Source organism: Balaenoptera physalus (genome assembly GCF_965194825.1).
Source record: "Balaenoptera physalus genome assembly, chromosome: 5".
NCBI lineage: Eukaryota > Metazoa > Chordata > Mammalia > Artiodactyla > Balaenopteridae > Balaenoptera > Balaenoptera physalus.
This window is the reverse complement of record NC_138884.1, coordinates 69192404-69217330: the sequence shown is the minus strand read 5'-3', so window position 1 is coordinate 69217330 and position 24927 is coordinate 69192404. Positions and strand designations below refer to the sequence as shown.

The 24927-nt window shown below is 35.3% G+C and overlaps 1 protein-coding gene across 16 annotated transcripts in view; it reads left to right on the top strand.

The window, feature by feature from the left end:
• The window catches only part of ADGRL3 (adhesion G protein-coupled receptor L3), an 859984-nt gene that overhangs the window by 692691 nt on the left and 142366 nt on the right, over positions 1–24927 (top strand). For 12 of the 16 annotated variants that reach the window (XM_082463707.1, XM_082463716.1, XM_082463715.1 and 9 more), the window contains 2 exons: positions 10024–10209; positions 13167–13205. In XM_082463707.1, the coding sequence (XP_082319833.1) occupies positions 10024–10209; positions 13167–13205 (225 nt within the window). The remainder of the gene's footprint in view (positions 1–10023; positions 10210–13166; positions 13206–24927) is intronic. The other 4 variants (XM_082463718.1, XM_082463717.1, XM_082463711.1 and 1 more) reach the window with 1 other exon arrangement.

The window sequence follows — 24927 nt, the reverse complement described above, 5'->3', positions numbered from 1 at the left end:
ATTGCTTATAATAATTTTATTATTAATAAAATTTTTATGGTATTGTGAACTACAGATATAAAAGTCCAAGAGGTATTATAAATCAAGCAAGCAAAAGCTTCTAGCATATATACATATGGATTTTCCTGTGGAAATAATAATTACAAAAAAAAAAGAAGTCTACCTTTGGAATCTTAATCCATTTGATAAATGTTCTGTAACCTAATCATTTATCAGTGTTAAAAGTATACACGTGTGACAGAATCTTGCAGACTCAAATTTGCAGGGCTTATTTGGTTGCAATATGTTGAACATTTTTATTATTAATGCACTGTGGGGCTTTGAATTGATTTCATTGCAAACAGAGACCAGATGTGCATTTATGCCAAAAGGGCTATGGGATGAATCCTTATTATAGCAATTTGTGCGGATTTATGCACTCTTAAAATGGAGAGTCCTTCTATGTTACATCAGCTATGCTGAGGAATTTCTGAAAGAGATTTTTCCTGAGAAATATTACAAATGATGGCCTTACTAAAAGCCTCTCTGTGCCATTTGCTCTTTTCTCTATTTGTTTTTAACCAGGCTTAGCCTCAATAATATACTGTACAATAATCCATAAATATCTACCCAGTAGATTGTTTAGCAGATGAGCCATAACCATCTATTTACCCTAAATCATGGAAGAACGGTGGTTATATTGACTCCAGTTACCCTCTTACATGTGCATCTCCATACTTGTTGCTATTCATAATGATGCTTCTCCAGTTTCAGTACTGTTCCTGCCACAGTTTTTATGTCCTTTGATTTTATTACAATGTAGCTCAGACCCCAGGGCAAGTAACTCTTCCTGGATGTGATCAGATTAAAAGATCAGTAGCATATCTCCTTACATTAGCAACTTTTAAAAAATATTCCCTACATACTAAGCCCGGGGGGTTAATATTAATTCAGTAATAATTCACCTAGAAAGCTGAGTGTTTTCATGATCATTCCTGAATACGTTGGCCTATTTCCTTGCAGAAATTACTGGTGACTTTAACTGATAATGATGCTTAATTCTTTTCTTTCCTCTGCAGACCTGCTAATCTTGTGACAAAAGGCACAATTCCTTGCAAAGAGCAGACAGCTCTTGCCCATTTGATTTAGGGATGGAATGTTTTTGTTTTATAGCAAGTATGTTCTGTTCTTTTGGAGCATTTCTGTGTAATCCTGTAGCACCTGTGAAATTATGTTGTATTATAATTATATTAAGATTATACAATTTAGAGAGTTGGAATTTATAATAATACCTTAGCTTGATTACTTATAAATTTATAGAATTGTCAAAAGTATAACAGGAGGTTTTTGAGCCCTGTGAATTGGCTTATGTAACTATTGCCAGGTCAGTGCTGGAGCTGGTGTTTAGCTGGGTCTACCTTTATCAACATGTCACATTTAGCCACAACACTGGCTACACTGTGAATAGATCATGATGGCCTTTATATCCCACACCCACTTACCTAGTCTCTCTTCACTTCTCTCCACTCTTTTACTTATACCTCCAACTATTTATGCTATTCATTAAACATAAATGATAGTTGAACAGGTTATCACAAAACTCCGACACTTTTAACTATTCACATCGTAAGCTTCTGAGAGAGAATTTGTAGGCACTGTCCACAGAGTTATTTGTCCCTATTTTCTTTCTCTTTTTTTTTTTTTAAATACATTTATTTACTTATTGATTTTTGGCTGCTTTGGGTCTTCATTGCTGCACGCAGGCTTTCTCTAGTTGCAGCAAGCGGGAGCTACCTTTCGCTGCAGTGCACAGGCTTCCCATCGCAGTGGCTTCTCTCTTGTTGCTGAGCATGGGCTCTAGGTACACGGGCTTCAGTAGTTGTGGCTCGCAGGCTTAGTTGCTCCGTGACATGTGGGATCCTCCCAGACCAGGGCTCGAACCCATGTCTCCTGCATTGACAGACAGATTCTTAACCATTGCACCACCAGGGAAGTCCTATTTTCTCTCCCTCCTTCCCAAAGCATCTTCCACAGAATTCATCCCTTTGCTCATTTCCTCCCTCAGTACCTGAGTCCCAAAAACAAACAGATGGAACCTTTGAAGAGGGTTTGTTTACAGTGGCATTTGTGGGAGCAGAGGTGAACTGCAAGGGATTGAGAGGAGCCCAGAGCTAGTAACAAGGATGGAGCTGTTCCCAACCCCAGGCCTCTGGTTGCCAGATCAATGGAATGACGGAAAATTGGTAACAGAGTATCCTTGAGAGGAAAGATGACCTATAGACAAGAGACACAACCTAGCCTCAGGCAACTTTTCAGAAAAGATCTAGGGGAATAAATACTCTGATCTCACCCACTCACCTCTTCCACCCTCCTCGCCTGCCCAGCCTCACCGCTGGCCAAACCCAAACAAAAGCCAGAGAAGAGGGGGTGCTCTTACTAACATCATGTAAGTCCACCTCCCGGGGCAGAGAGAAGGATGCAGGAGGATGGGAAGAGGCCTTCCTTGAATTAGCAGATGGAAAGTAACCAGCAGAGTTCACAGTTTTTGCTTCCCTTCTCTCACCCCTCCTCCCTTTCCCATCCCCCTCTCTTTCTCTCTTCACCGCCCGCCCCTCTCTTCCCTCCTTCCTTTCCCTTGTTCCATTCTCCTTCCTCTGTTCTGACCTCCCCGCTTTTCTTTAGTTTGTTGGTTATGCCAGTGTGAAAAAGTAAAAGTGAAATAGGTACCCGGAATGATTTGTTCCTTCCCTCCTCTGCTCATTGTGGTTCAGACTTTTAAAATAGAGTAACACTTGTTACCCGCAATAAAAGCATAGATGAAAAAAGAAAAGAAGGGGTGATTCTCTCATTTAAACAGTGTATTCAGTTTTCCCTCTGCAAGTTTGTGGGTGAACGTACCTTGGAACATGAGGCCCGTCTCTTATGGCTTTATAGTGCCTGTGGGGAATTCCTGAGGGCTTTAAAGGAAAGACCACCCTGGATCGCAGTCACTGCATCTTTCCCATGGGAGGATCTTTCATGTTGTTATTGGTACTATTCACTCACTGTGTGTCAGGCACCGCTGTAGACAGCAAGTATACACAAATAAATGGGTCCGGATGCTTACTTTAGTTGGAAAAAGCAAACCTTAAATTTTCATTTTCATTAAGAAATGAGTAATGTTTTTTTCCCCTACAGTCAGGCCAGGAGGGAGAAAACAAGCAAAGAATCTTGTTGGTTTATGACTCACAAATGAATTTAGGCCACTTACATACTGGTGAAATTATAGATTACATTTTGAGTGATATTAAAGAGTAGATTACATTTCACTAGAGAAAATGTAAGCCTTTAAAGGCAGAAGAAATTTGTTACAAACTGGCCAGAATACTTTCATAATCATGAGATTTAATAATTTGTATAGAAGGGGAAAAGCAGAAGTTGTACAAAAAAGTGCAGTGGTGGAGTGTAGGGGCAGAGAGGGAGAGAGATTGGTAGGTGGGTGCGTGGGTGGTTGGATGAATGGGTGGACAGAAAGTTAGGTACAAAGATAAACAGATGATTGGATACAAAGATAGAGTAACTAGATAGTGAGATTAGGTACATATGTCTTCAAATTAATGTTTTAAAAATATGTTTCTGGTCATATTGGAAGCCAACAAATTAGTTTAGAGCTCTGCCTTCTCTAACATATGTGGTAAAATATCCTGTTTTCTCACATTTCTTAATGACTGTTTGCTGAAATCATAGTCTCTGGCTTCAGCCTGACCTCTAGCTTGGACTCAACTTATCAAAAAGGAGTTTATATTTTCTATTTTGCATACCTTTAAAGAATTCATTGCACTTTATAATCCCTCCTGTCTTGTTTCAATTGAAAATTGTGGAATTAAAGTTGTGAAGACATTCCGTATTTATTTACATGTAAAGTAAGGTCTGCTTCCTACTTCATTACCTGGTCCAACTATTATAGGAAAAAGATATGCCTGAATTGTTACTGGGACATAGTCTTCTTATTTCTAGCAAACTGAAATATCTTTTCGTTTGTTTGCACACAAACTACTGACAGCTTTTGAGATAATGTAAGATTCTTCCTGCATTTTCTAAAGAAGGATGTGAAGATCTAGAAATGATGTTGCTGTTTTACAGTATAAAATAAGCCGGTGATTTGTTCTGGAAGACTGGTTGAATCCTGTCATCCAGATCTTAATTACTCCATTCTTTAACGTCTGTAGATCTACTGTGGAATGAAAGTAAATTGCTTGTTAATTTGATCAGAGATTAGTGGAATTTCCACATCTTCAGGCTCATTTAGCCTACATTCAGTTGTAAGCTAGAAGCATTTTATTGTTTATATACCTACTTGACTCAGATTTATAGAAAAATAGGCAGATCTTTCAAAGAAATAGTAGCTTTGTACTTAAACAATATGAGTAACTTCTTCATGAATTGTTTTGACACCTGATTAATATTTGATATAGTAAATCCCATAAAATGTCAAAGCTTATTTCAAAGAAAACTGTTTTTCCTTGTGTCAAAATTTGAAATGCAAATAGTATCCATCTCTGTCATAATTATTATCCTTAACTACAGCTGCAGGGTTTTCCCTCCCCTATTGAAGCCCTAGGTATAATCCCACCATTTCAATACAGGCACTAATTTACTAATCCTCACAAAACTCATAAGATTTCTCAGTGTGCATGTACTTATTTCTGAGAAATAACTTTAGCAGAATAAAAGAAATGTTAAGAGATAGACATTGTAATGATGTCTTTAAGCTAGAATATATGAAATAACTATTTCAATCCTGCCTCTTTGCACAGAAGACTTGAGGCAGATTCAAGATATGTGTATATTTTTGTATGGAAATAAGATAATAATAACAGTGGTGAGAGAAATAAATAGGACAATCAGAAAGAAGAGTAGCTTCTGGATGCCCCTGGAAAGAATATGGTTAGTGAAGGCCTGGTCTGATGAGGCAACCTTTGAACTGAGCTTGAACCTTGAGGTCACAGTGGCTATGAGAGAGTCCGGTTGATGGCACCACTGCCATTAACAACAAGAAAATTGGAGATGACTCTTGGTGCCTCCCTTTCCTTCCCCTCACACATCCAATCAGATAATAGGCCTCTCAGGGTACTTGTAAATCTCTCCCAAATCAGGCCAGTTGTCACTTTTCTTCACTGCTACTACCCTTAATCCACAACAGCTTCTTCTACTGCTGTGGCAGTAGAAGACCTCACAGCAGGTCCCCTTTCATTCACTCCTGAACTCTCTAATCCATTCTACTGAGTTTGATTTCAAATATAAGACTGATTAGCCCACTCCTATTTAGACTCTTTAGTACATTCACATCACTCTTAGCACAATTTTCCAAAATCGTCATCATGACTTCCAAAGTGGGACTACTCAATCTGCTCCTTGCTTACCTCTCCAGTTGCCTAAACCCCAGTCACAAGTGCCCTTTGTGCAGCACCCTTAAGACTCCCTGCTCCCCTCTCCTAAAAGCTGCTCTCTCTGCCTGGAAGCTCCTGCCCTCATCCCAAGCTAATTCCCTCTTTTCTATTTCATCTCAGATTACACATTCTTTCTCAGAGAAGTATTTCCTAAATTATTCCCTAACTTCATACACCAGGTTAAAATGCCTTTAAACTACTCTACCGCACTGGGATTCTGTATTGCCCTCAAAAAAACTGAAATCAAATTCTTGTGCAGTTAATTTATTGATAGCCCTTCCCTTACTAGTACGTAAAGTCATGTTATTGGGGACCATTTTATCCCCAGACTTTAGCATAATACTATTAGAAATTCAAATTTTGGTTAAAGAACAAATGAACATTTAGACTGAAGGAACAATTGTTGAAAATATAAATAGAGATAGAGATATTCTATTTTTTAAAACTATATATATATATTTAATACATACAGACACACAATTTGTGCTATGTAGGTCCCAAATTGAATTCTGAAGATAGAAAAATGTGCTTTTTCTTTCTTTTCTGCCTTTAGTACCCTGTCTTCCCAAACCATGATTATTTAGACTTCGCTTTTTATATAGCGTCTTCTTGGCTCTCTCTCCCCACCAGTCCCCACCAGAATTTTATCTTACCAAGTCACCCTCAACTTATCTTTTAACTTTCAACTTATTGTTACTTTCTGTTGCTTTCCCACCTAATTTCCAGGTGTTTATTACCCCTGTACTATATTCCAATAACACCCCATATACATTCTGTTATTATAATTGCATTGTTGAATTAGTATTACCTGCCTTTATGCACCCTGCCCCGCAATACCAACTAGTAGAACGTGAGATTCCTGAGTGCAAGAGCCACATATAACATTTGTCTTTATTTCCTTAGGAAATACCAAGTGTCCAAATGATTGTTGAATGAATGAAAGAATTTTACTATGATTTCTTCAATTTTAAGAGGAAGAGAGGATCATAATGAATAACTGGTTATATTAGTTCTTATTTTACTTTAAAAACATGCTTATCACATTTTTATTCTAAACATTTTTATAACTTATTTGTACTTTAGTTTTTTTCTTACAACTTTCTTGTTGGTGAACATTGAGTTCCAGAGTTCTTTTGGGGGATTAATTAGATTTATTCTTCATAAATAAACACTTGAGTGCTAAAATGTAGTTACTATTTTTAAGATAATCCACTAGTGATTTTCATATTTGACTCACGGTTTTACAACACTACACTATCTGCTATTGACACATGTACAGGCAGCATCATTATCTTTTATGTTGAGAGCAGTAATATTTTGACTTATTAGTCATTTACATTTTCAACTTTTTCATTACTGTACGTAAAGAAAAAGTTTAAATTTTTATATTAGGAAATTACATAGACCTCCTTTTTCATCTTATCATGTCCTACCCCAATGTTATAATAATTAATAATTGAAAACTATGTTTGTACAACCACACAGAAAAAGAAAATACCTATTTTTTTCTGTTTGATAAGTAATTTTGTTTGTTATAATGTTCCCTGATAGCTGTAATGAAAGGCAGTACTTGCATCTTTAGTTTTGAAGATGATGTATGAAAGAAAGCCTATTATCTACTTTAGTAGATCTCAGCCTTTTTCCAACAGCGCCCATTTAAGTGAATCAAAAGACTCCAGAGGTCCATGTGCCTTGACATTTTCTCATAGTAAAAATATTATGTGGTAATAAAGGCATAGAAGAAAACAATACAGTAATAATGATAATAAAACAATTATACAAGTGCATAATGCTTAACAAAGTAAAACAATAGTAATTCCACAAATAGATTCATTTTTATAAGAATAGCGTAGGTGGGAAACTACAACAAATGCAAGACTCTATGAATGGTGGATGTGGCATCTGTCACCCCATTGATCTCCAGGGTTGATTCGGCTGATCTGGCTGGCTAGGCGGGTGTCCCCTTCCACCCTTACCGCTCCACGTGCATCCCTTCCAAAGCTGCTCGCTTGGTTGAAGAGGATGACCTTTCCCAATAGAGGAGGACCATTCTTCAGTCAAGGGTATATGAGTAGGTTCACTCCCTTGCTAGAACCTAAAATCAAGCTCTCAAGGTCCATTTGTAGGAGAACATAGGGTAGTCAAGCTTCCAAGACTCTAGACATATCCAAATGAGGTGCTGCATGTGACAGTCTGCCTTTCTATAAAAAAAAAAAAGACTCTATGAGTGGTGCATTGATTAAAAGAATATCCCTTTGGAAAATGATAGGAATTCCAGCTATCTGGATATTCATGTGCACAGGAGTTTTGCAACATTGCCAAGCAATTGTATCAGGTGTTCAGACTTACTGATGGAATATTGAATTTGAATACTTCATGAGTACTAGCATTTCATCAATTTAATTAACGAATATTGAATTTTATAAATCATTAATTGCTTTACTAGATTACCAGTAAGTAGCCCTAAATTATATGTAATGATTAAATGTGTGGATTATAATCACATTTACGTCACTTTGTGACCACTTAAAAGTACTTTCATGATCCATCAGTGGGTCTACATTGACTTTGTTACACACTTATCCTTGAACCTTACAATCTATTCCATTTGGTCTTACAAGTATCTCAGGTTTTCAGGTCCTGACCATAATTTACAAATTCAATACATTTAGTGCAAGTGTTTTTTTATTTTAAGGGTTTCTAAAAAGTACCAATTAACTATATAATAATACTTTAACATATTCTTCTTGTAATACATTAATATATTCTTCTTGTAAAATTTAAACATTGAAGAAAAGGATTTGTTTTTTGATTTCCATGTTTCAGATTTTGTTCTATGTGTTTAAACATATACACATATATATATAAACATAAAATATTTACATATAATATTTATTTTTCATAGGTAACATGTTTATATGCTACTCAAGTTGTGTGTTCATATTTCACAAATAACATGCCTATATATATTAGCATATAAATAATTTTTATACTTGCATTTATTTTAACTCAATATTACATGTTGAAGATTAACGTTAACAATATTGTTCTCCTTCATACTTTTAAACTGTTGATTAATATTCCATAGTATTTATATACATGAGCAGTTTTCCACAGTCATAACCCATTTTGTTTTATAAGCAAGCTAGAATGAACATCTTTGAACATATCTCTTTCATAACAGTGGGATTATTTTTTTATGGTTGATAGTGATAAGACAAATCTCTGTCTTATACAGTCTTCACATTTCAGAGTTTAATAGACACTAGTAATTTACTCTACATAGGAAGTATGCAAATATACACATTCAGTAGTAGTTTATGATGGTCATATACATTTTTACAAATCTTTGCCAACACTTTGTTATTAAACTATTTTTACGTTTTTGAATTAGGATTTTTCTATATACTTGAGAATGTGATTGTTAACAATTTAGTTATTCCAATTTCTCCAATTTATTCATGTTTCTTTAACATTCAATACCGCTAGGGATTTATTAAGCATCCCTGAGTAGATAGTGATAACCTATTTGACTAAGAGTTTTTGTTGTGCCCCTTATATCTTTCTGGATAGCCATTAGGAAGATAGCCTTACAAAGAGAGGACCTTTCTGTTCGGGATTCTAAGTTCTGTATTAGACTGTGTTAAAAATAGAAAAAGAGAAGAAAAGAAAATTTTCTAAATAACGACACTATTATATATTTAAGTAGTAATAGAGCAGGCTAAAGTCAGGAAAGATACGTGCCAAACCATTGACAATCTCCGGGAAGTGGGAATATATAGAGGCAAAAGAAGAGACATTCATGATTTTTGCATTGCATACCTATATCTGTATTGTGTAAATGTTTTATAATCTTATTTTAGTCTATTAGTTTAAAAATGATAAAGGACATGATAAATTGGGAAATCACACTTACTTTCTTTTTTTAAGTTCCCCAGGCCTTCCTTATAAACTAATATATATTCCTGTCTTCTTATTACCCAGAGCTATCAAATTTGCTCAAGTAATCATAGGGTATTAGTCTATCTCTTTTAACATCTTTGGATTGTTGACAATTTGAAAAATTCTTGTAGAATATACTTGAAAAAGCAGCACGTACTTTCAGAAAAGGAAAGTGCTAGAAACTAAGCAATAGTTTGCTACCTAGTACATTGGGAACAAAATCTCTTACTCAGTAAGAAGATGAAGAGCACTTTGAAAAGCAGGGATTTTATTTGGAATTAAATTTTCACAGAGTTTAGCAGCCAGTGACTATTTTTTGTGAACCAAGTGCTAAACTAGGCATAATGGAAAATTTGTACTGGCCTCTGTCAACATCCAATTTAGAAATGCATAGGGAAAAGTCATAGGGCAAACCAGATGGGTAAACTAAGAACAATTTCTAGAAGTTAGACTCCTCAAGAGGAGCTTCCTAAAGGCATGAATTTCAAGTTAAGTATTGAAGAAAATAATGGATTAGCAGGAAAACTTAAGGAATGTATACCAAGTAAAGATGGGGTTTAATAACTTTCTTGCCTCAATGATTAAAACATATGCAAAAACAATTGTCCAAAGAAACCAATAAAATTACTTATTTAAGATCTCTTTCCTTTTTGTTCTGTTTTCAAAATTGTAGTTGAAATCTGGAGAGACGGCTGCCAACATTGCTAGAGAACTGGCTGAACAGACAAGAAATCATTTGAATGCTGGAGATATCACTTACTCAGTCCGGGCCATGGATCAGCTGGTAGGCCTCTTAGATGTACAGCTCCGGAACTTGACCCCAGGTGGAAAAGATAGTGCTGCACGAAGTTTGAACAAGGTAAGGACCTTAGTTACATGTATCTTTAAAGCTGTAAAATCAGTGAGACTTCCCTGATTAATTTCTTTCTTTCCATAAAATCAGATCATTCTAAAGAGAATTGCTAGCTATATTCAATTCACTTCACTATTGCAGTATAATAATGACCTTATTTGACTTTCAATCTAAGGAACAATAACTGATATCTCTCTATATGTATTTTGAATTTACAATTCTATTTTCCATAGTACTCTTTTGTATACTAAATTCTGACAGGGTTAACTTAATATAGATAAATGCCATTTCTTTTGGGGTTTTTTTCCCTTTCAAACCTTTATATTAATATAATTAACAGTAAAACAAATGTCTAATCAACAAGCAGAAATTTAGAAAATAACAATGAAAAAGGATATTAGTAATACATTATAGATTTTTTAAAAAATCATTTAACCTAATTAATATTACATTAAAAAAACTCATAGGGCAAGTATTTGTTTTAATTTTTATTTCCTTTTGATTTTTTAAATTACTGATTTTGTATCATTACCATTATAATTTAAAAGGTTTAAATGTGTTTCAGCAACTTTGAATTGTAACTAATAAAAATAGTTTATTTTTTAAATTTTAAGGAATTTTATGTATTTTAATTTATATTTATAAATCTACTATATATTTATATATATTATATACTCATATATAAGCATTTTATATATAACCTATACACATATAAGCATTTTATTTACATAAGTTATGTAAAATATATTTAATATATTTATAAAGAATATCATTTATTTATGTAACAAAATATCACATGGTGAAAAGATATTAGAATGCTGCCATCAGATAACATGTATTCCCTGAATGGCATTTTTGTAGTAAAGATGATCGGTTATTGAAACTTGATTTTAAGGTCTCAAATATCAGTGATAATCTTATTACTTAAAAAAGCAAGAATTTGGCAGTGACGGTCTAATGTCCTGTATGGAATTCACTAAATGAACATTCCCCTTTAGAATGAAAAAATAACTTTGCAGACTGGTCTTTATTATGTTTATTTCTTTTCTGTCTTATTAGACTAGGAGTCTCACTCATGAGAAGGAAGAAATTTTTTAAAATAATAATGGTTCGACATTAAAAAGCTAGATATTTCATCTGTCAGTTTTTCCTGCAATTTCATCCTCAGAAAATAGATTCAGTTTTATCAATTAGATATAAATTATTACTAAAGTTTTTTTCATGCTGAGCAAAAAGGAGTTATTTTTGTCATTCATATTCCTGATAGAATCTCAACCAAGCCGCTGGCAGAATATAATCCACAGCTGCCTGTGTAATCTGGGCATGCTGTGATTTTAATGTGTTATTACCCAGGCTGACTGGAGGCTATTAGTGAATATTGCTGCCAGCTATTGTTATCATAATGTACTGGATATAGTCATTTCTATTAATGTTACATATCCATACCATTACTTGTTATAGCAGTACTTTGTATCTTTATTTAAAAATGGTGTCGATGTCTGGCAATATCAGGTAAAGCTGGCAATTAATGTCACATTCTAACTAGCTACAGCTAATCAGCTTGCCTAGTCTGAATATCAAATAACTACATAATGGACAAATTTTCATTTGTGAAGCTTTTTAATGCTCTCTTTTGTTTCTTATTTGGCTCTTTTCAACTGTTTATATAACGTGGTTTGTTATATGTTAATTTGCATGATGGGGTAAGAAGATGGGAGGGCAGAGGTTAGTCACATGCTTCCTGGCTTGCTCTCATTTCCTGTGGTTCCCACTGTTCCCTGAAGCAGTTTTAACCCATCAGATTTGCAAAGTCAACTTGGTACAAATCAATTGTGCTCCACATTGAAATTCTGGAGGGTTTAGAGACCTGCTAAACCAAAATGAGAGTCAGTGATCCAAATGACAGTGCTGACAATTTACTTGCACTCATTCCTCACTTAATTCTTTAGAGGAGTAACTGCTCTATGCTCATTGAAGAATGCATGAATTAAAGTGGGAGAGTATTAGCCACACAAAAGGCATCAGAGTAACTGCTTCTTAAAACTGGGTAATTTTCTCCTTGAACAATCGAGGCTACTGAAGGAAAATAATAGGGAAAAGGAGGAAAAGTACAATCTAATTTATAAAATTTGCAGTCATTTATTTAAACAGAGCAAATATATGTATTAATTATTCATTTTATCACCAGGAAAAAATGTTTGGGACTGAGTATGAGTTGCTGTTAACCTTTTGCCCAGAAAAACATCATTCTGTATGCAAACAAAGAAACACACAGAAACAGGCTTGTTATCCCACCGAAGTTTCTAAAATGTATAAAATTTTTGGTCAAAACCATCAAAAGGAATTCTTCAAGAAATAAAAACAAGATAAATCACAATATCGATTGCATTCTTTTAATCAGAAGTTACTTATCTCTTGGTATTTGTCCCTTAGAATCAAATAGTCAAATGAATGGGCATTTCTATTTTCTCAATAAATAGAACTTTTTGTATGTATGAACAAATGGTTTGTGGGACACATTAACCATCTAAAAATCTGTAAACCACAGACAATTTACTATCTTTAAAAATGGGTTCCAAATTTTTGACATAATTTACTTAACTTCCTAGATCTTCATTTGTGGCCCATGAATTAATAACTAACCTCATATGAAATGAATCATGTCAAATGAATGAAGTATATTGATTTTTACTAATTTCTACTAAATTTAGTCTAAGATTTCTTTCCATCATTAACAGCTTTATACCATCCAGTTATCACTTGGGTTCTGAAAAGCTGTTAGTTACTATTTTTCAAGCCATTGCTGACATTTTGCTGCTGCTTAGCTTTCATTCTCTTCTTGAAAGTAGTGCACAACAAAATAAGGTGTTTGTGTAGATGTGTTCTTTTATTTTTCTTGTTTTCTTCTGTCACTAACTTGTTTTTTCTATTCTGTGTTTAATCTGCTGTCTTAATGGATTCAGCTTCAGAAAAGAGAGCGCTCTTGCAGAGCCTATGTCCAGGTACTTTCTGCGTTTTTATAAATGTGTTAAGTTGTTGAATTGTCTCTGTTGGTGATAGCATGTATGGGCGTCCGATAGAAAGATGATAATGTATCCTGTTGAACTAGAAGAATTTCAGGGAGGGCATGGAGGGTGGGAATGGAAAGTTATATGAAAGGGTATGTGCTAAAAATAAATTTGACAGTGCCAGTGCTCTATCATACAAGAGAAGCCCAGACTAGCATAGAGGTGCGTCTCTGGGTGTGAGAATTTTGATCATCACTGAAAGGTGAGTTGGGTGTAATATATAATAAATCTCTAATTTCTTCAGAGAGGTGGGTATGAAAACATTTCATTCCTATGTTGGTCTAGCTAATATTTGAGTAGCAAGTCATCCAGAAATGACACTCAATCAAATAAGACAACAATTCCAGGATACTTGGAATATCATGCTTCTGTGCCAAATTAATCAAGACAAGCTGTGACGATCTTACTCTTCCACTTATTATAAACACATGAATCTGAATGTAAGTGTAATTTTTCCTCCAGTTCACATGTTGTAATTTGTTTCTAAGCAAGATAAAAAACATTTCTACTGTTTATGAGTTGTTCTTTGTGAAAAAGAATCCCAGAAGCAAGCTTCATAGTTATTTTTAGAATAAGGGAAAGAAGGGAGGGGAGGGGAGAAGAAGAAAGGAGAGGAGAGGAGAGGAGAGAAGGGAAGGGGAGGAGAGGGGAGGGGAGGGGAGGAGGGAGGAACAAAGGCAGGCAAGGTCAAATGACAAATTAAAATGACAAAGCTATTTAGTAATGACTTTGATGTGCTTTATTCAAGGGAAAGCAATCCATGGGTTGAGGCAGTAAGTGCCTCACCATCAGTGGTGCATTCTCCCTGAGGGATGTTGGACAAGAGTGGGTTTTATAGAGACAACTCTAAACAGGGCGCGGTTGGCAAGGAGGTTGGGGATTTCCTTATAAGGCTAGCAGGTCCTGTTTTCTAGGGTAAGGTGAGCTAGCTGACGCTGAGTTGGAGGATTGTGATTAGTGTATGTGAGGTTTCCTTGACAGTCATTTCCCATAAGTGCAGATTTAGATTTGTGATGTGGACCAGACCACTGGGGCGGCCTCCATATTGTGGGTCCCAAAATACAAATTAACTTTATCAGAAGGAAGAAAAAATATGAAACTGTGTGACTGTTAACTTTATTCCCTATGTGTATATATCATAGCATTTTTAAGGGGAAGGCCAACTACATTTATGAGGAGAGATGCCTTCAAGACCCAAATCGCTGGTTCTCAGATTAGTAGTCCAGAAAATACACAGTATCAGTTTATTCACAATAAGGGCATTTTGTGACACAGTCATTTAAAAGGAAAAAAATAATAATTTGAACATTGAACAGAGATTAGGAAGAAAAGCTTTTAATTTGCATTTAACTTTATAAATTAATGAATCTTTGTATATAAGAAGCTGTTCAGGTTTATTTTTCTAAGGTTTTGGGAAAGAAATTGCTTGGGGAGGTTTATGTATATATATTGCTTAGTGTGTGCCATAGACAGAGAAATTGAAGTACTCTTCAGCATTGAAAGCTGAGGATCATTTTTGAGCAATATTAGGATTGTTTTTTATTGCAATCTATGCTATCCCTTTAATGGGGCCTTGGAGATAATTAGCCTTTCAGTATTTAAATCTATGAAATGCATGGTCATTCAAACATGAATCTCTGATGGAAAATTAATAGCACAGTTTATTCAGTAGCTGATTTCCTGGTGTTGTAATTGACTGGCTATGAATAAATGTTTCAGCTATTGACTAAACATCTGATAAGACCAAATACAAACAGAATATTGGTGAAGCAGAAATGCTGTGCTCACTATAACACAGCATTATTTCTGTTCCTTTTATTATAGATCATTATTCTATGAAATTCTAGAGTGAATAATACCTTAAACTTTAGTCTATTTGAATTTTAAAGACTTATGTTCCCTATTATTTCTATGTTCAGAGCACATTCTGAGCTACCTATGAAAGAGGTATGAAATACATTTGAAATGTTTTATGCATTAAATTTGAAAAAAGATTATTATTTAGTTATCACAAGATTCTTAAAAAAAAAAAAAATTCCTTTCCATGGGCACAAGCAGTGATTCTCCTAGGTTTGATTTTGACCACCTAAACACATTTAGCTTTTAATTGTTTAGAAATAGTGTCTATTTTATGAATAATCTAGATCTATTTTTTATTTCTTGCTTCCCACTTTTTATTCCGCAAAAAAAAAAAAAAAAGTGAAATCTGGACTGTCAGCCATCAGCTCTGATAACTCATCTGTAGGTGAACAATTAAAAGATAGTTGCTTTGATTTTTACATAATATGTGAATCTCCTAAAACCCATTATTCTTTTGTCTCAAGAATTTTAACAAAAACAAAAAATTGAGTCAAATATATTTTATTTTTCTTTATTTAGTTGTAATTTTAGATTACATTAAAATCCTTGTTGACTATCAAAAGATAGATATTGACATGTCATAGTAAAAATAGCATTACTGTATTGTAGGCATAATACATACCTTCGTTTAGGAGATGGTTTTAAGTTTTAAGCCAGAGATAACAAATAAGCCTTGTGTTACATATGCATATTAAGTAGCTACCATGATATAATATTACCAGGAGGGACCTTAGAGATGAAGATGAGTGAGTTGAGATCTGGAGGGATGAAATGACTGGACCAAGGTCACACAACTAGCACCAGTGGCACTAATGCTGCTATCCTGATGTGCATCCAGTGCTTCTTCAACACCATGATTAAGAATAACAGTGATTTATTATGAAGAATAAATATGTTTATTAGGCATTGTGCCCATCATTGTGCAAAGCATTTTGCATAAATTCTTACTTAATATTCAAAACAACCCTATGATATAAGTTATTGCTATTCTTAAAGTAGAGAAAATGGGGCACAGGAAGCATTAAATGACTTTCACAAAATTACACAGTAATAATTGAGGGGCTCCTGAATTCAAAGTTAGGTCTTCCTGATTCAGAAACTCATGCTCTCATTCGCCAAAATAATGTGATTGCGGAACTGACATTATTTGGTGTTAGAAGTCAAGATATATTATTTGGTTTATATTTATTGATTTATGGTACTGTATTTCAGGAATGGTATAAAGTATAACAATTTTTTTTAAATTTCTCCTTTTTTTTGAGATTGAGCTCAAATGGCTGTGTGGTGATTATTTTGTACTCCTATAGCCAGGTCAAATACAAACATAATTTACTTTGAGGTCATTTGGTTTTCAGAGGAGACTGTGATTTAAAAATTATCATATTGAGAGAAGAAAAAAGCAAGTAGAAAATATTCTAACTCTATGTTAAAGGAGGAACAGTCAAACTGTTTTCCAAAGTGACCACACCATTTTACATTTCCACCAGCAATACGTGAGGGCTCCAATTTCTCCACATCTACAGCAGCACTGTTATGTTCTCTTTTTGATTATAACCATCCAAGTACATGTGAATTGCATAAGTTCTTAACTCTAGTGGTGGATTGGGGGCAGGGGAAGTTTTAGGAGGGTAATCCATGAACGAATAAAAAAATTATATGGCTCCAAAGAGAGGTCGGTGTTTTTCATGAGAATCTGAGAGTAGAGCGTGACCTCAAATAGCTTAAGAACAACTGCCTTCATGTTCTATAAATGTAACCAGAACTTATATTTATATTTTTTTCTCATTTTTCAATCCCAAGTTCCCATCTTTTAAATAGTAATGTTTGTTAGCATTGTTCTTCTCTTTAGCAGGAACTATTAAAAATTACTAGCGTTCATTTTTTACTGCTTTACAAGCAGGACATTTTCCTAGTTAAGAAATATGTTTTGATTTTTATCAGCAGTTTCTTTTGTCCTCCAAATCTCAGAGGTGGCATGGACTCCTTAGAGTCTGCAGTCGATCTTGCTTAATGGGAAATATAAGTACATACAGTTTTTGATGTGAATCTTTTGAGTCATTCTTTGGAACCTACTATTATTTGCATAGTCAGGCTGAGAACTGATCAGAAAAAATTGGTAAATAGATGCACATTTTTTTAAAAAGACACATATACATGCATACCTGGTTTCCTCCCTTCTTCCCATCCTTCCTTAAATTTTTCTTTCCTTTTTTTTCAAAGGCAGATAGTCTATGTGTTCTTTAAATCTTACAAAGTATTTGTAATAAGCTCTCTTTTTATTTCAGTTTGGAATTATAGTTTGCTTTTTTTGTTTATTTTATTTATTTATTTTGTTTGTTTCACCTTCATTATCCACTAGAAATCTGTATCCTAGGTACCATCAGTGTAAAAGCAATCTCTATCTTCAACTGTAAAAAACATCACATAGTAGTTAACAACAAAAACATTCAAGAATTACTAGTTCAGCACATGTGCCCAGTAATTTTATCAGTACTGGGAATATAGCAGTGCCCATAACAGGCTGAAATCCCTGCTCTCTCTCCTAGGGTGAAATGTCCAGTAGCAGAATATAAACAGTATGCTAAGTATGTGAAATATATGGTATGTGAGATGATGATAAATGTTACGGAGAAAAATAGAGCAAGAAACGCATCACTGAGGTGACATTTCAGAAAAACTCTGAAGGAGTGAGCTGTGAAGATATGCAGGAAAAAGCATTCCAGCAGAGAAAACAAAGTTTCTGAGGTGGAAATACGCCTGTGTTGTCCAGGAAGCGAATGCAACTGGAGGAGAGTGAAAGAGAAGAGGGTAGCAGGACATTAATCTGTGGGGCAGCAAGGGCCCAGATCTGATAGACCATCGTAAGGACTTCAACTTTTACTCATAGACACACAGGAAGCCACTGCAGGTTTTTGAGCAGAAGTATGATATGATGTGATGTGTTTTCAAAGTGGAGAAGAGATTCTAGCAGGAAAAGTAAGGGCTGAAACAGGGTGACCATTTGGACAATAACGACATTGACTTGGAACCGGATATGAGTGCGGGATGCTGAGATAATTCTTCAGCTTTGGGAATTTTTTTAAGTGGAACAAACAGGATTCGCTAAGGGGTTGTATGTGAAGTGTCAGAGATAGAGAGGAGTTGGAATGACACCAAGTGTTTTGACTGAGCAACTGGAAAGATGCAGTCACCATTTATTGAGATAGTCAATCTGTGACCAATTTGGGAGGAACACAAAAAGAACTTCACTCAGGGGCATGTTAAGTTTGAGATTCTTATTAGATATGCAGTATTGATGGTAAATATGCAGTTAGATATACGAGCTTGAAATTTACCTGAGAGGTCAAGCTAGACATAATCATTTAGTAATGTTTCACTTAGAGTGGCATTTTCAGCCAATGTACTAGATGAATTCATCAAGGAAATGAGTGTAGAAAGAGAAGAGAATCTAGAGCTGAGCCCCAGGACACTGTCATATGATGAGGTCAGGGAGAGGAAGAGGAACCAGCAGTAGAGAGTAACGACCAGCCTTAAGGAAGGAGGAGGACCTGGAGAGTATGGCACCCAGGAGTCAACTCAAGTTCTTGTTTCATGGAGGAGGAAATGATGTCAAGTGCTGCTGAATCTGCTCAGAAGTGCTGATACAGCTTTTCAACGATAAAAGTAATGTCAACTTTTGATGAATTTAGAAAAATTCTAGGGCTTCCCTGGTGGCGCAGTGGTTGAGAATCTGCCTGCCAATGCAGGGGACACGGGTTCGAGCCCTGGTCTGGGAAGATCCCACATGCCGCGGAGCAACTGGGCCCGTGAGCCACAACTACTGAGCCTGTGCCTCTGGAGCCTGTGCCCCACAACGGGAGGGGCCGCGATAGTGAAAGGCCCGCGCACCGCGATGAAGAGTGGCCCCCGCACCGCGATGAAGAGTGGCCCCCGCTTGCCGCAACTAGAGAACGCCCTCGCACGAAACGAAGACCCAACACAGCCAAAAATAAATAAATAAATAAATAAATAAAGTAGCTATTAAAAAAAAAAATCCAAAGCCCAGATATCTATATTATTATATGTACTGCATAAACATTTTTACCTATTGCTTTTATTTTTTTGTCTGTAATGCAGACTTTTCTGTGAACCAAAGTTGCTACTTGCACCTTTGACAAAGTGCAGATTGAATTATGCCAGTTTTACTTGTGTGCCTTTGGTGCATGAGACAAGAAAGATTCTAACCTCCATTTATACTGCTAGGAAGAAAGTAATGAGTATTTTCAAGTTTCTTGTTTGGTCACTTAATTGGCTGTGTGACAAAGAGCTCCATGGTGCATGTCAAACGACTTTCTGAGTCCTCTAATGATTTGTGCTTTGCTTGACTTGTGATACTATTCTGTGTGGCCTGTCAGGCTGGATATCCTTGTTAAAGTGGCTAGAATAAATTGGCTAGTGGTGTGCATACAATGTAGTATATTAACTGCAGCAACGGGGAGTACTTTTAGCAGCTCTTTCAGGAGATTTCGATGTTTGCTCATAAGCATCAAAGCCAACCCAAACTTTCATTTAATATAATTAAAAGGACATCTGAAAGTAGTTTGAATCACACCAGGTTCTTGAGGTTTGGTAACCCTTTGTTAAAACCTTGTGAACTTAATATATTTCACAGCTTGATAAATCTGCCCTTGATTTGAGTCAGTAAGAGAAAAAATATAAATCTGCACCCTGCATGTTTCTGGTGCCCTGAACCTATTTCTAAAAGACTTTGAGATCAAAGAAAGTAACTTCCATCTACAAAGCAGAGTAGTTTTCTTTAGATAAAGAAGATATAAGAATTCTTTTCTATAAATTGCAGTCACTAAATGCTGTTGTAAGGCAATTGTTGAATCAAAAGATAGTAAAACCATATGTAATGTAAGCAGTGTAAATTATTCAGGTTATTATTTAAGAGCATAGGTAGGTCAGTTCATAAATCTAATCATTTGAAAACATCCAAAGGACAATGACAGATGTTGATGATGGAGTTCCTGCTTTGACGTGCAAAGAACATCATTTTGGGAATCTCTCAAAATTCCCATGGCTAATGTGTCAGGTCAGGCAGAGATGGCCACTTTACAAAGTCATTTCTGACTCTTCCAGTTTGCACATTTCCTATAAGTAAACAAAATGTTCCAGCTACTGTTTGTATATACGTGGCTTGTAAATGCTTCAGGAAGTAATTCTAATAAGGGTGAAAAAAAAAAAAGCCCTTTTGTTTTTAAATAAAATGTTTTCACTTAAAACAAAAGTATTTTCTCACTTCTTTTCACCAAATTTTATTTTCTTCTCTCTTATAACTTCTTGATCAAAGCCTAGATAACTACTTAATTGTAAAATTGTTTATTTAGAGTCCATTCTAACGCATCATTGCTTTCCGAACGTGACTTTACTTTCAGAAAAGTTTTAAATACATAGAATATAAATAGATATACTTTCTACACAAACACAAGAGAATGCACATCAGTTTACTTTGCTATTTCTTTAACAGCATTATGATCATGTACCTAACCAGAAGGAAAAAATACATTTAAAACAGGATTACAGATTTAAGGTCCTACTTTCTGAAACTATCATTAGCATTTCTGGTACAGGTCAGGAAAGCAATGGAAGTTTTAAGGTGTCATTTGCAATAGAGTAGTTCCTTGATGGCTTGGAACCAAACAAATGATTTTTTAATACTGCTCCCAACAGAGTTATAATTCTGATATTTTCCCTTATCAGCCAGTAGTAACAGAAACTTAACTGTGACAACTTAAACTAGGGCTTTATTTTCATTAAGTAAAAAGGAAATGCCGCCGAAACGGTTCAGGATTAGCATGAAAACTCCGTATCAGAGACCAAGGCTTCATCTGCTTTTTCTGCTCTGTTGTCTTTAGCACATGGGTTTCCTTCCTCAAAATGACAAGATGGTTACTTAGCATCCATGCTAATTTTTACGTAGAAAGAAGGATAAGGACAAGTAACTAAAATATTCATCTCTGTTAGAACTTTCCAAATGTCTCACCCAACTATATTTGACCATTTCCCCTACTTCTGACCATATCCCTTGGGCTACTCAGGGATAGCCCAAGGGATTTAGCTTTGCATAGCTAAATGCTTCATTAATAGGTATACTTTTGCAGCTGGGCATAACTGTATCTATTAAAGTCCAGTGATTCTATATCTAAAACAAGAGAATTATTGGACAAATAGTATTCTTAGATGAAACCAAAAATATAATGTATTTAATGGTACATATTGATATATTCATCCAGTTTTGATGTAATAATCTACCATAGAGTTATGACAATACCAATGGTTACTTTTAAACCCTAAGTGTAGATTAAAATGTTCTTTTGATTGTTCTCTTATAGTTATAGTCTGAAAGCAATCATTTTTGTTAAAAGGAAAAAAAGATTATTTCAGATTATTTCTGAATAGCTAATATAGGTATATGGTTTAAAATTCAAAAAGTAGAATAATAGATATGGCTCCTTCCCACTGAGGCTGCTGCATTGCTAACTCTGGGGCACGCCACTGACATTGTGACCTATTTCAGTGGTACCCCCTTGGAGTCGTGTGGTGCAAGCAACCCTGCCTCTCCCCTGCCTCTCTCCCCAGTCATTCAGATCTCCTTCCTTACTGTTATCAGCCTCTTAAATATCCTACCAGAGAAGACTATTTTTACTCACATCCATGTTTCTATAATGTTTCTTTATAAATTTTGTCATACAATCACAAAACAGTGCTGTTCTCTTTACCTACAACTAGGACTTTGGGAATAGCTGTGGCAGACCCACATTATGTGGTAGCATGCCACCACTGAAAAGAATAAGCATATAGAGATGATCACAAGGTACACTTGTATCACAGTTTATATCAACAAAAAAACGTAACTGTATCACTAGGAAACCGGTTGAATAAAATGCTGCACCAAATAGTGGAATAATCTTTAGCCACAGAAAGAATGAGGTAGATCTCGTATTGACTTAGAATGATGGGTATAATACAGTATCAAGTAAAAAAAAGAAAAAAAAAAAAAAGGCAAGCAGGCAAAACCAAACAAATAACGTTATTATGGTGATCACATCTATTTGTATGTATGTGTAAATATTTACGAGTCTGGAGGGGTCCACAACTAACTGTCAAAGAAATTCTTTTTGGGAGAGGTGGGTGTTATTCCATAAATAGACTTTCCAGTTTTAATGTATATACTTATGCATTTTCAACTGTTCACAACGTATACTTTTTAATTTTTTTTTTTACTAGTACAGATTATTTATTGGAAAAGTTTTAGACTTACAGAAAATTGGTCAGTTAGTATCGAGTTCCAATACCATATATCCCTCCTACACACAGTTTCCTTTATTATTACTACCTTACATTAGTATGGTACATTCATTATAATTAATGAACCAATATGGATTGATATATTATTATTAACTAAAATGCATAGTTCAGATTCACTTAGTTTTTAACTATGCCTTTTTTCTGTTTCAGGATCCTATCAGGACATCACATTACATTTAAACATCATATCTCCTTAGGCTTCTCTAGGCTGTGACAGTTTTTCAGACTTTCCTGCAAGGTTGTCCTTTTTAAAGTCAGAAAATATATTTTCCATTTAAAATAATTAGTGTGTATACTTTAAGAAGAGCATAGAAGTATTCACTCATTCACTCACTCAGACAGTATTTGTTGAGCTCCTGTGCTTCAGGCACTGTTCCAGGTGCAATGATTCAAAGGTAAAGGCAGACAGGATTACTACTCTTGCAGAGCTCACATCCTAGTTTAGCAAACTGGAGTTTGGGAAGGAAATAGACAGTAAAGCAATCAAAATAATAAAAGAAGATAATGGCCGAAGTACTATGCAGAGAATTAAAACAGAATCATGAGTTAAAGTAACTGCTTGGTTACTTTAGACTGTATGTATCTGGGATATGGCAGTGCAGCTGACTCCTGGCAGTATGAGATCAGCCATGTGCCTATCTGGATAAAAAGCATTCTAGAATCAGAGGTCACCCATCATGGCCAAGTGAGGTTGGAGAGTTCTGGAAATAGAAAGAAGGCTAATATGCCTGAAGCAATGGGTTGAAGGAGAATACAGGGCTAGGAAAGCTATGGGAAGGAGTCAAGATTCTGAATGCCATTGAAGAGTTTTAACTAGGGTCGTGACAGTAGATTTTTGCAAGATTAATTTGGTTGCAAATTTAGTTTTCCTCTGATATCCATTATTGCTGCTTCAGTTATCACCTTTATGTAGGTAATTCTCAAAAAACGTTAATCAACCACTTTAAACACTTAGAAATTTTGTCATTCCATTCTCCCTACTGCTGAATAATGTTTTAAAGATGCAAATCTGATTAAGACTTGATCCCACTCAAAGACTGTCCATTACTCTCTTTTTCACTAAAGAAAAAATTTCCTGTTTTGGACTACAGTGTTTGAGAATTTGACTCCTCTTTTCCCATACCTGATTTCCCATACCTTTAGCTGGCCCCTTCCATATTCCTAGATTCTACACTCCCAAACCACCTAGGTACTTGCAGTTCATGTCTCTGTGCCTTTTTAGTCACAGTTATGTTCTGCTTGGATTACTTCTATATTTGTTCTCCTTTCTCCATCCTTTCTTCTCAGTAACGTTGACTTACCTGCCAACACCTACTTTATAAGCCAGTGACTCTAAAGAAGCATTCTTTCTCCCACCTAGCCTGGATAAATGCCCTCTTATACATCCTCGCTTTTCCTCTTATTACAGCAATTATCAAGCTACATATATTTTTTAATTTAATTTAATTTATTTTTTATACAGCAGGTTCTTCTTAGTCATCCATTTTGTACACATCAGTGTATACATGTCAATCACAATCTCCCAATTCATCACAACACCACCCCCACACCCCGCTGCTTTCCCCACTTGGTGTCCATACGTTTGTTCTCTACATCTGTGTCTCAATTTCTGCCCTGCAAAGTGGTTCATCTGTACCATTTTTCTAGGTTCCACATATATACGTTAATATGCGATATTTGTTTTTCTCTTTCTGACTTACATCACTCTGTATGACAGTCTCTAGATCCATCCACGTCTCTACAAATGGCCCAATTTCATTCCTTTTTATGGTTGAGTAATATTCCATTGTATATATGTACCATATCTTCTTTATCCATTTGTCTGTCGATGGGCATTTAGGTTGCTTCCATGACCCAGCTATTGTAAATAGTGCTGCAATGAACATTGGGGTGCATGTGTCTTTTTGAATTATGATTTTCTCTGGGTATATGCCCAGTAGTGGGATTGCTGGGTCATATGGTAATTCTATTTTTAGTTTTTTAAGGAACTTCCATACTGTTCTCCATAGTGGCTGTATCAACTTACATTCCCACCAACACTGCAAGAGGGTTCCCTTTTCTCCACACCCTCTCCAGCATTTGTTGTTTGTAGATTTTCTGATGATGCCCATTCTAACTGGTGTGAGGTGATACCTCATTGTAGTTTTGATTTACATTTCTCTAATAGTGATGTTAAGCAGCTTTTCATGTGCTTCTTGGCCATCTGTATGTCTTCTTTGGAGAAATGTCTATTTAGGTCTTCTGCCCATTTTTGGATTGGGTTTGTTTGTTTTTTTTTTTTTTTATTGAGCTGCATGAGCCATTTATATATTTTGGAGATTAATCCTTTGTCCGTTGATTCATTTGCAAATATTTTCTCCCATTTTGAGAGTTATCTGTTTGTCTTGTTTATGGTTTCCTTTGATAGGGATTGCATTGAATCTGTAGATTGCTTTGGGAAGTATAG